General features: G+C 50.3%; 1 protein-coding gene across 1 annotated transcript in view; it reads right to left on the bottom strand.

Annotated features, from left to right (window-relative positions):
- The window catches only part of FSTL3 (follistatin like 3), a 75,254-nt gene that overhangs the window by 31,599 nt on the left and 30,992 nt on the right, over nucleotides 1-12,663 (bottom strand). Inside the window, exon 3 of the mRNA XM_069216373.1 lies at nucleotides 3,115-3,330. Within this exon, the coding sequence (XP_069072474.1) occupies nucleotides 3,115-3,330 (216 nt within the window). The remainder of the gene's footprint in view (nucleotides 1-3,114; nucleotides 3,331-12,663) is intronic.

Below are 12,663 nucleotides of genomic sequence, written 5' to 3' on the forward strand. Positions count from 1 at the left end.
TGTTACAGGCAATCACAGTCAGGGGGAGCCTCTGGATTCTCTCTGCATGCGTCCCTGTGGGGGTCCAGGGGGGTCGTTTCAGGCTACTCACGAGGTCGCAGTCACCTGGAAGCCCTCCCTGCGGTGTTGGTTCTCTGGAGCTCGAGCCGGGGGCGTCGGGTGCAGAGGGTGAAGTCTCACGCTTTCGGCGGGAAGAGTGAAGTCCTTAGAAGTTGCAGAAAAGTTGCAATATTGATGCCGTTGTTGATCAGAGACGCTGCTCACAGGAGTTTCTTGGTCCTTAGGTTCAGGGCAGTCCTCTGAGGCTTTAGAGGTCGCTGGTCCCTGTCGGATGCGCTGCTGTTGCTGTTTTTCGAGTCAGGAGACAGGACGGTAGGGCTGGGGCCAAAGCAGTTGTTGTCTTCCATCTTCTCTGCAGGGCTTTCAGGTCAGCAGTCCTTCTTGTTTCAGGTTGCAGGAATCTGATTTCCTGGGTTCTGGAGTGCCCCTAAATACTAAATTTAGGGGTATGTTTAGATCAGGAGGGCAGTAGCCAATGGATACTGTCCTGAAGGGTGGCCACACCCTCTTTGTGCCTCCTCCCTGAGGGCAGGGGGACACATCTCTAATCCTACTGGGGGAATCCTCCAAACTCAAGATAGGGGATTTCTAAAGGCAGGGGTCACCTCAGCTCAGGGCACCTTAGGGGTTGTCCTGACTGGTGGGTGACTCCTCCTTCGGTTTCTCTTTATCTCCTCCAGCCTTGCCGCCAAAAGTGGGGGCAGTGGGTGGAGGGGCGGGCATCTCCACTAGCTGGGATGCCCTGGGGCACTGTAACAAAAGGGGTGAGCCTTTGAGGCTCGCCGCCAGGTGTTACAGTTCCTGCAGGGGGAGGTGAGAAGCACCTCCACCCAGTACAGGCTTTGTTCCTGGCCACAGAGTGACAAAGGCACTCTCCCCATGTGGGCAGCAACATGTCAGGTGTGTGGCAGGCTGGCAGAAACTAGTCAGCCTATGCTGGAAGTCGGGTATGTTTTCAGGGGGCATCTCTAAGATGCCCTCTGGGCTCTTTGTACAATAAATTCCACACTGGCATCAGTGTGCATTTATTGTGCTGAGAAGTTTGATATCAAACTTCCCAGATTTCAGTGTAGCCATTATGGAACTGTGGAGTTCGTGTTTGACAAACTCCCAGACCATATACTCTTATGGATACCCTGCACTTACAATGTCTAAGGTTTTGCTTAGTACTGTAGGGACATAGGGGGTCATTCCTACCCTGGCGGTCCGAGACCGCCAGGGTAGGGGACCGCGGATGCACTGCCAACAGGCTGGCGGTGCATCCAGGCCCATTCTGACCGCAGCGGTAAAGCCGCGGTCAGAAAAGGGAAACTGGCGGTTTCCCGCCGGTTTTCCCCTGGCCTGCAGAATCCCCCATGGCGGCGCTGCAGGCAGCGCCGCCATGGGGATTCTGACCCCCTTCCCGCCAGCCTGGTTCTGGCGGTTTCGACTGCCAGAACCAGGCTGGCGGGAACGGGTGTCGTGGGGCCCCTGGGGGCCCCTGCAGTGCCCATGCCAATGGCATGGGCACTGCAGGGGCCCCCTAACAGGGCCCCACACTGCACCCGTCGCACAAAAGCAACTCCGCCGGCTCCATTCGGAGCCGGCTTCATCGTTGCTGTGGGTTTCCCGCTGGGCGGGCGGCCTTTTGGCGGTCGCCCGCCCGCCCAGCGGGAAAGCCAGAATGACCGCCGCGGTCTTTTGACCGCGGTACGGTCTTTTGGCGGTTCCCGCTTGGCGGGCGGCGACCGCCGCCCGCCAAACTAGGAATCACCCCCATAGTGCTCATTCACATATGCCCTCACCTGTGGTATAGTGCACCCTGCCTTAGGACTATAAGGCCTGCTAGAGGGGCGACTTACCTATGCCACAGGTAGTGGGTTGAGGGCATGGCACTCTGAGGGGAGTGCCATGTCGACTTAGTAATTTTCTCCCCACCAGCACACACAAGCTGGCAAGCAGTGTGCATGTGCTGAGTGAGGGGTCCCCAGGGTGGCATAAGACATGCTGCAGCCCTTAGAGACCTTCCCTGGTATCAGGACCCTTGGTACCAGAGGTACCATTTACAAGGGACTTATCTGAGTGCCAGGGTGTGCCAATTGTGGAAGCAAAGGTACAGTTTAGGGAAAGAACACTGGTGCTGGGGCCTGGTTAGAAGGGTCCCAGCACACTTTCAATCATAACTTGGCATCAGCAAAGGCAAAAAGTCAGGGGGTAACCATGCCAAGGAGGCGTTTCCTTACACTTGTGATCAGGGCTTTAGTACACTGGAGAGACATCACTGAGCTAGCTACGCTCAGGTACACTGTCGCTGATGGGCTCTACCAGACTCTTAAGGTTCATGTGTTTTCACCTCTGTGAGGCTCGTGAGTCAGTCTAGTACCATGAGGCTCTATGGAGAGCCAAACAGCTCTATAAACAAGCATTTGCAATGCAACGGATCTCGCATTTGCTTGAGTTAGAGGTATTAGCGTTGTAAATTCCTAACTGGACTTTTCTTGGCACATAAATTGAAAATGAAAACAAAAATAGTGGACATAAGTGAGCCGATTCAAAGCGCCACGGCCACCATGAGCGTGAGAGTTATTTGCTCCCTTGTGAATGTCTAGAAAGGATCGGCTAGGATGAAAGCAAACCGGAGGAGGGGCCATCACACGCTGACATAGTATGATGGCCAACAAAAATGTTCACTTAGTCAAATCGCCTGGGAGGGAGCTCAGCACACAAAGGAGGGGCATTTCACAAAATGCACCAATAGAAATGAAGCATTTAGGACAAGCACACCAAGGAATGAATAGCAGCAGTGGGTGGGGTTAAAAGCCCACAGAGAGATTACAACAGGCCAGAGTGCAGAGAGAGAGAGAGAGAGAGAGATAGAGAAATAAAGAAGAGAGAGAGAGAGAGACTGGCAGATATAGAGAAATAAAGATGAGAGAGAGAGAGAGACTAGTAGACATATGGGAAAGAGAGAGCGTCGGGGTGCAAACAGACAGAGAGAGAGGCAGACTGGCAGACATAGAGAGAGATGGAACTAGGGGCACGGAGACAGACAGACACAGAGAGGTGGGTACGCACTTTTACAGGTCCCGTGGTACATGAGCTGGAGGTCCGGGTGGCCCTGGCACCGTGCCAGCATCAGCTCACACTCATCGCCGTAGGTTCTGCCGTCCGAGCCACACACCGGTAGCCCCAGGACCACCCCGGTGCAGTCAGGGGCACACATGCAGCGCGGCCGGCCCTGCAACATCTGGCACTGCTTCTCGGCACCGCACTGCACACCTTCACAGGACTCTAGGGGCAAGGAACAGGCGTTAGTGGAGGCGGTGCGGGCACTGGCAGGCACTTCCTTATCACTAGAGACATGCAGGCACTGTCAGCACTCGTGTACAGCTGAAGCCAGGTAGAGACATGCAGGCACTGTCAGCACTCTTGTACGACTGTAGGCAGGTAGAGACATACAGGCACTGTCAGCACTCTTGTACAACTGTAGTCAGGTGGAGACATGCAGGCACTGTCAGCACTCTTGTACAACTGAAGCCAGGTGGAGACATGCAGGCACTGTCAGCACTCGTGAACAACTGAAGCCAGGTAGAGGCATGCAGGCACTGTCAGCACTCACGTACAGCTGAAGCCAGGTAGAGACATGCAGGCACTGTCAGCACTCGTGTACGACTGAAGCCAGGTAGAGACATGCAGGCACTGTCAGCACTCTTGTACAACTGAAGCCAGGTGGAGACATGCAGGCACTGTCAGCACTCGTGAACAACTGAAGCCAGGTAGAGACATGCAGGCACTGTCAGCACTCGTGAACAACTGAAGCCAGGTAGAGGCATGCAGGCACTGTCAGCACTCGTGTACAACTGTAGGCAGGTAGAGACATTCAGGCACTGTCAGCACTCTTGCACAACTGTAGGCAGGTAGAGACATGCAGGCACTGTCAGCACTCTGGAACACCTGCCTTTAGGCAGGTAGAGACATGCAGGCACTGTCAGCACTCTTGTACAACTGTAGCCAGGTAGAGACATGCAGGCACTGTCAGCACTCGCGTACAGCTGAAGCCAGGTAGAGACATGCAGGCACTGTCAGCACTCGTGTACGACTGAAGCCAGGTAGAGACATGCAGGCACTGTCAGCACTCGTGTACAACTGAAGCCAGGTAGAGGCATGCAGGCACTGTCAGCACTCGTGTACAACTGAAGCCAGGTACAGGCATACAGGCACTGTCAGCACTCTTGCACAACTGTAGGCAGGTAGAGACATACAGGCACTGTCAGCACTCTTGTACAACTGTAGTCAGGTGGAGACATGCAGGCACTGTCAGCACTCTTGTACAACTGAAGCCAGGTGGAGACATGCAGGCACTGTCAGCACTCGTGAACAACTGAAGCCAGGTAGAGGCATGCAGGCACTGTCAGCACTCGCGTACAGCTGAAGCCAGGTAGAGACATGCAGGCACTGTCAGCACTCGTGTACGACTGAAGCCAGGTAGAGACATGCAGGCACTGTCAGCACTCTTGTACAACTGAAGCCAGGTGGAGACATGCAGGCACTGTCAGCACTCGTGAACAACTGAAGCCAGGTAGAGACATGCAGGCACTGTCAGCACTCGTGAACAACTGAAGCCAGGTAGAGGCATGCAGGCACTGTCAGCACTCGTGTACAACTGTAGGCAGGTAGAGACATTCAGGCACTGTCAGCACTCTTGCACAACTGTAGGCAGGTAGAGACATGCAGGCACTGTCAGCACTCTGGAACACCTGCCTTTAGGCAGGTAGAGACATGCAGGCACTGTCAGCACTCTTGTACAACTGTAGCCAGGTAGAGACATGCAGGCACTGTCAGCACTCGCGTACAGCTGAAGCCAGGTAGAGACATGCAGGCACTGTCAGCACTTGTGTACGACTGAAGCCAGGTAGAGACATGCAGGCACTGTCAGCACTCGTGTACAACTGAAGCCAGGTAGAGGCATGCAGGCACTGTCAGCACTCGTGTACAACTGAAGCCAGGTACAGGCATACAGGCACTGTCAGCACTCTTGCACAACTGTAGGCAGGTGGAGGAATGCAGGCACTCTCAGCACTCGTGTACAACTGTAGTCAGGTAGAGACATGCAGTCACTGTCAGCACTCGTGTACAACTGAAGCCAGGTACAGGCATGCAGGCACTGTCAGCACTCTTGGTCAACTGTAGGCAGGTAGAGGCATGCAGGCACTGTCAGCACTTGTGTACGACTGAAGCCAGGTAGAGACATGCAGGCACTGTCAGCACTCGTGTACAGCTGAAGCCAGGTAGAGACATGCAGGCACTGTCAGCACTCGTGTACGACTGAAGCCAGGTAGAGACATGCAGGCACTGTCAGTACTCGTGTACAACTGTAGGCAGGTAGAGACATGCAGGCACTGCCAGCACTCTTGTACAACTGTAGGCAGGTAGAGACATGCAGGCACTGTCAGCACTCGTGTACGACTGAAGCCAGGTAGAGACATGCAGGCACTGTCAGCACTCGTGTAGAGCTGAAGCCAGGTAGAGACATGCAGGCACTGTCAGCACTCTTGTACGCCTGCCTGTAGGCAGGTAGAGACATGCAGGCACTGTCAGCACTCTTGTACAACTGTAGGCAGGTAGACACATGCAGGCCCTGTCAGCACTCGTATACGACTGAAGCCAGGTAGAGACATACAGGCACTGTCAGCACTCGTGTACGACTGAAGCCAGGTAGAGACATGCAGGCACTGTCAGCACTCGTGTACAACTGTAGGCAGGTAGAGACATGCAGGCACTGTCAGCAGTCTTGTACAACTGTAGGCAGGTAGGCGCATGCAGGCACTGTCAGCACTCTTGTACAACTGTAGGCAGGTAGACACATGCAGGCACTGTTAGCACTTGTGTACGACTGAAGCCAGGTAGAGACATACGGGCACTGTCAGCACTCGTGTACGACTGAAGCCAGGAAGAGACATGCAGGCACTGTCAGCACTCGTGTACGACTGAAGCCAGGTAGAGACATGCAGGCACTGTCAGCACTTGTGTACAACTGTAGGCAGATAGAGACATGCAGGCACTGTCAGCACTCGTGTACAGCTGAAGCCAGGTAGAAACATGCAGGCACTTTCAGCACTAGTGTACAACTGTAGGCAGGTAGAGTCATGCAGGCACTGTCAGCACTCGTGTACAACTGTAAGAAGGTAGAAACGTGCAGGCACTGTCAGCACTCGTGTACAACTGTAGGGAGGTAGAGACATGCAGGCACTGTCAGCACTCTTGTACAACTGTAGGAGGCAGGTAGAGACATGCAGGCACTGTCTGCACTCTTGTACAACTGTAGGCAGGTAGAGACATACAGGCACTGTCAGCACTCTTGTACAACTGTAGACAGGTAGAGACATGCAGGCACTGTCAGCACTCGTGTACAACAGTAGGCAGGTAGAGACATGCAGGCACTGTCAGGCAGTTCCATACCACTGCAGGCAGGGAGAAACATGCAGGCACTGTCAGCAATCGTGTACAACTGTAGGCAGGTAGAGACATGCAGGCACTGTCAGGACTCTTGTACAACTGTAGGCAGGTAGAGACATGCAGGCACTGTCAGCACTCGTGTACAGCTGAAGCCAGGTAGAGACATGCAGGCACTGTCAGCACTCGTCTACAGCTGAAGCCAGGTAGAGACATGCAGGCACTGTCAGCACTTGTGTACAACTGTAGACAGGTAGAGACATGCAGGCACTGTCAGCACTCTTGTACAACTGTAGGAGGCAGGTAGAGACGTGCAGGCATTGTCAGCACTCGTGTACAGCTGAAGCCAGGTAGAGACATGCAGGCACTGTCAGCACTCTTGTACAACTGTAGGCAGGTACAGACATGCAGGCACTGTCAGCACTCTTGTACAACTGTAGGCAGGTACAGACATGCAGGCACTGTCAGCACTCGTGTACAACTGTAGGCAGGTAGAGACATGCAGGCACTGTCAGGACTCTTGTACAACTGTAGGCAGGTAGAGACATGCAGGCACTGTCAGCACTTGTGTACAGCTGAAGCCAGGTAGAGACATGCAGGCACTGTCAGCACTCGTCTACAGCTGAAGCCAGGTAGAGACATGCAGGCACTGTCAGCACTTGTGTACAACTGTAGACAGGTAGAGACATGCAGGCACTGTCAGCACTCGTGTACAACTGTAGGCAGGAAGAGACATGCAGGCACTGTCAGCACTCGTGTACAACTGTAGACAGGTAGAGACATGCAGGCACTGTCAGCACTTGTGTACAACTGTAGACAGATAGAGACATGCAGGCACTGTCAGCACTCGTGTACAACTTTAGGCAGGTAGAGACATGCAGGCACTGTCAGCACTCTTGTACGACTGTAGGCAGGTAGAGACATGCAGGCACTGTCAGCACTCTTGTACAACTGTAGTCAGGTAGAGACATGCAGGCACTGTCAGCACTCTTGTACAACTGTAGGAGGCAGGTAGAGACATGCAGGCACTGTCAGCACTCTTCTAAAACTGTAGGAGGCAGGTAGAGACATGCAGGCACTGTCAGCACTGGTGTACAACTGTAGACAGGTAGAGACATGCAGGCACTGTCAGCACTCGTGTACAACTGTAGACAGGTAGAGACATGCAGGCACTGTCAGCACTCGTGTACAACTGTAGGCAGGTAGAGACATACAGGCACTGTCAGCACTCTTGTACAACTGTAGGCAGGTAGAGATATGCAGGCACTGTCAGCACTCTGGAACACCTGCCTTTAGGCAGGTAGAGACATGCAGGCACTGTCAGCACTCTTGTACAACTGTAGGAGGCAGGTAGAGACGTGCAGGCATTGTCAGCACTCGTGTACAGCTGAAGCCAGGTAGAGACATGCAGGCACTGTCAGCACTCTTGTACAACTGTAGGCAGGTACAGACATGCAGGCACTGTCAGCACTCTTGTACAACTGTAGGCAGGTACAGACATGCAGGCACTGTCAGCACTCGTGTACAACTGTAGGCAGGTAGAGACATGCAGGCACTGTCAGCATTCCTGTACAACTGTAGGCAGGTAGGCGCATGCAGGCACTGTCAGCACTCGTGTACAACTGTAGGCTGGTAGAGACATGCAGGCACTGTCAGCACTCTTGTACAACTGTAGGCAGGTAGAGACATGCAGGCACTGTCAGCACTCTTGTACAACTGTAGGCAGGTAGAGACATGCAGGCACTGTCAGCACTTGTGTACAACTATAGACAGGTAGAGACATGCAGGCACAGTCATACATCAGATGTATTGGGTCTAGAAGCAGTCATTATCAAGTGCATTGGGTCTAGAAGCAGACATTATCGGGTGCATTGGGTCTACAGACAGTCATTATCAAGTGCATTGGATGTAGGAGTAGGCATTATCAGGTGCATTAGGTCTAGAATCAGTCATCAGTTACATTGGGTCTAGAAGCAGACATTATCGGGTGCATTGGGTCTAGAAGCAGTCATTATCAGATGCACGGGTATAGAAGCAGTTATTATCAGGTGCATTGGGCCTACAAGCAGTTATTATCAGGTGCACTGCGTGTAGAAGTAGAAGCAGTAATTGTCAGGTGCATTGGGTCTAGAAGCAGTCACTATCAAGTGCATTGTGTATAGGAGCAGACATTTTCAGGTGCATTGGGTCTAGAAGCAGTCATTATCAGGTGCATTGGGTCTAGAAGCAGTCATCAGGACATTGGGTCTAGAAGTAGTCATTATCAGGTGCAATGGGTCTAGAGACAGTCATATATCAAGTGCTTTGAGTCTAGGAGCAGACATTATCAGGTGCATTGGGTCTAGAAGCAGTCATCGGGTATTTTGGGTCTAGAGGTAGACACTATCAGGTGCATTGGGTCTGCAAGCAGTCATTATCAGGTGCATTCGGCCTAGAAACAGTCATCAGGTACAATAAGTCTAGAAGCAGACATCATCAAGTGCATTGGGTCTAGGAGCAGTTATTATCAGGTGCACTGGGTGTAGAAGTAGAAGCAGTAATTGTCAGGTGCATTGGGTCTAGAAGCAGTCATTATCAAGTGCATTGGGTAAGGGAGCAGACATTATCAAGTGCATTGGGTCTAGGAGCAGTTATTATCAGGTGCACTCGGTGTAGAAGTAGAAGCAGTCATTGTCAGGTTTATTGGGTCTAGAAGCAGTCATTATCAGAGGCATTGAGTCTAGAAGCAGTCATCAGGTACATTGGGTCTAGCAGCAGTCATTATCTGGTGCATTGGGTATAGGAGCAGACATTATCAGATGCATTGGGTCTCAAAGCAGTCATCAGGTACATTCGGTCTAGAAGCAGACATTATCAGGTGCATTGGTCTAGAAGCAGTCATTATCAGGTGCATTGGGTCTAAATGCAGTCATCAGGTACATTGAGTCTAAAAGGAGACATTATCAAGTGCATTGAGTCTAGGAGCAGTCATTATCAGGTGCATTTGGTCTAGGACCAGACATTATCAGGTGTATTGGGTCTAGAAGCGCTTAGCTGTGCACTAAGGGCCATATGTACGAAAGCTTTTTCCCATAGACACAGAATGGGTAAAATCCTTTGGTACATCTGGCCCTAAGTCTAGAAGCAGACATTGTCATGTGTATTGGGTCTAGAAGCAGTTATTATCAGGGGCACTGGGTGTAGAAGTAGAAGCAGTCATTGTCAGGTGTATTGGGTCTGGAAGCAGTCATTATCAGGTGCATTGGGTCTAGAAGCAGTCATCAGGTACATTCGGTCTAGAAGCAGTCATTATCAGGTGCATTGGGTCTAGAAGCAGTCATCAGGTACATTTGGTCTAGAAGCAGACATTGTCATGTATATTGGGTCTAGAAGCAGTCATTATCAGGTGCATTGGGTCTAGAAGCAGTCATCAGGTACATTGAGTCTAGAAGCAGCCATCAGGTACATTGGGTCTAGAAGCAGACACTATCAGGTGCATTGGGTCTAGAAGCAGTCATTATCGGGTGCATTGGGTCTAGAAGCAGTCATCAGGTACACTGTGTCTAGAAGTAGACATTATCAGGTGTATTGAGTGATGAAGGAGTTAGCTGTGCACTGTCTATAAACAGTAATTATCAGACGCACTGTCTAGAAGCAGCTATTAGGTGCATTTGAGTCTAGAAGCAGTCATTATCAGGTGCATTGGGTCTAAAAGCAGTCATTATCAGGTGCATTGGGTCTAGAAGCAGTCATCAGACACATTGGGTCTAGTAGCAGACACTATCAGGTGCACTGGGTCTAGAAGCAGTCATTATCAGGTGCATTGGGTCTAGAAGCAGTCATTATCAGATGCATTGGGTATAGAATCAGTCATTATCAGATGCATTGGGTATAGAAGCAGTCATTATCAGGTGCATTGGGTCTAGAAGGAGTTATCTGTGCACCAAGTCTATAAATAGTCATTATCAGATGCACTGGTTTAGAAGCAGCTATTATCAGGTGCATTGGGTCTAGAAGCAGTCATCAGGCACATTGGGTCTAGTAGCAGACACTATCAGGTGCATTGGGTCTAGAAGCAGTCATTATCAGGTGCATTGGGTCTGGAAGCAGTCATTATCAGATGCATTGGGTATAGAAGCAGTCATTATCAGGTGCATTGGGTCTAGAAGGAGTTATCTGTGCACCAAGTCTATAAATAGTCATTATCAGATGCACTGGTTTAGAAGCAGCTATTATCAGGTGCATTGGTCTAGAAGCAGTCATTATCAGGTGCATTGGGTCTAGAAGCAGTCATCAGACACATTGGGTCTAGTAGCAGACACTATCAGGTGCACTGGGTCTAGAAGCAGTCATTATCAGGTGCATTGGGTCTAGAAGCAGTCATTATCAGATGCATTGGGTATAGAAGCAGTCATTATCAGATGCATTGGGTATAGAAGCAGTCATTATCAGGTGCATTGGGTCTAGAAGGAGTTATCTGTGCACCAAGTCTATAAATAGTAATTATCAGATGCACTGGTTTAGAAGCAGCTATTATCAGGTGCATTGGTCTAGAAGCAGTTATTTTTAGGTGCATTGGGTCTATAAGCAGTCATTATCAGATGCATGGGTCAAAAAGCAGTTACTATCTGATGCATTGGGTCTAGAAACCGTCATTATTAGATGCATTCGGTCTAGAAGCAGATTTTATCAGGTGTATTGGGTGTAGAAGGAGTTAGCTGTGCACTGTCTATAAACAGTCATTATCAGATTCATTGGGTATAGAAGCAGTCATTATCTAGTGCATTGGGTCTAGAAGCAGACATTATTAGTGTATTGGGTGTAGAAGGAATTAGCTGTGCACCAAGTCTATAAACAGTCATTATCAGATGCACTGGGTTAGATGCGGCTATTATCAGGTGCATTGGGTCTAGAAGCAGTCATTATTAGGTGCATTGGATATAGAAGCAGTCATTATTAGGTGCATTGGTTCTATAAGCAGTCATTGTCAGATGCTTAGGTCAAAGAACAGTTACTATCAGATGCATTGGATCTAGAAGCAGTCATTATCAGATGTACTGGGTCTAGAAGCAGTCATTATCAGGTGTATTGGGTGTAAAAGGAATTAGCTGTGCACTAAGGGCCAGATGTAGGAAGCACTTTGCGAGTCGCAAACGGCAAAATTTGCCGTTTGCGACTCGCAAATGCGTGTTTCCTATGCAGAAATGCATTTTGCGAGTCGTTACCGACTCGCAAAATGCATTTCCGAATCGCAAATAGGAAGGGGTGTTCCCTTCCTATTTGCGATTCGCAATGGTATGCAATTCCATTTGTGACCGATTATGCGGTCGCAAATGGAGTCGCAGTTACCATCCACTTGAAGTGGATGGTAACCCATTCGCAAACGGGAAGGGGTCCCCACGGGACCCCTTCCCCTTTGTGAATGGACCCCAAAACATTTTTTCAGGGCAGGGAGTGGTCCAAGGGACCACTCCCTGCCCTGAAAAAACCGAAACAAAAGGTTTCGGATTTTTTGAAATGCAGCTCGTTTTCCCTTAGGGAAAACGGGCTACATTTAAAAAAAAAAAAACTGCTTTATTGAAAAGCAGGTCGCTAACATGGAGGCCTGCTGACTACAGCAGGCCTCCATGTTAGCGAGTGCCTATACTCGCTATGGGGCCGCAATTAGCGACCCACCTCTTGAATATTCATGAGGTGGGTCATTGCGACCCCATAGCGAGTTGCAGTCGGTGTCTGAGACACCGTACTGCATAGCAATTTGCGAGTTGCAAATTGCGAGTCGGAAGGACTCGCAATTTGCAACTCGCAAATTCCTTCCTTCCTACATCTGGCCCTAAGTCTATAAACAGTCATTATCAGATGCACTAGTCTAGATGCAGCTATTATCACGTGCATTGGGTCTAAAAGCAGTCATGAGGTGTATTTGGTTTAAACGCAGTCAGTTTTAGATGCATTGGGTCTAGAAGCAGTCATCAGGTACATTGGGTCTAGAAGCAGTCATTATCAGATGCATTGGGTCTAAAAGCAGTCATTATCTAGTACATTGGGTCTAGAAGCAGTCATTATCTAGTACATTGGGTCTAGAAGCAGTCATTATCAAGTGCATTGGGTCTAGAAGCAGTCATTATCAAGTGCATTGGGTCTAGAAGCAGTCATTATCATGTGTACTGGATCTAGAAGGGGTTAGCTGTG

Source organism: Pleurodeles waltl, chromosome 12 (assembly GCF_031143425.1).
Source record: "Pleurodeles waltl isolate 20211129_DDA chromosome 12, aPleWal1.hap1.20221129, whole genome shotgun sequence".
Lineage (NCBI taxonomy): Eukaryota > Metazoa > Chordata > Amphibia > Caudata > Salamandridae > Pleurodeles > Pleurodeles waltl.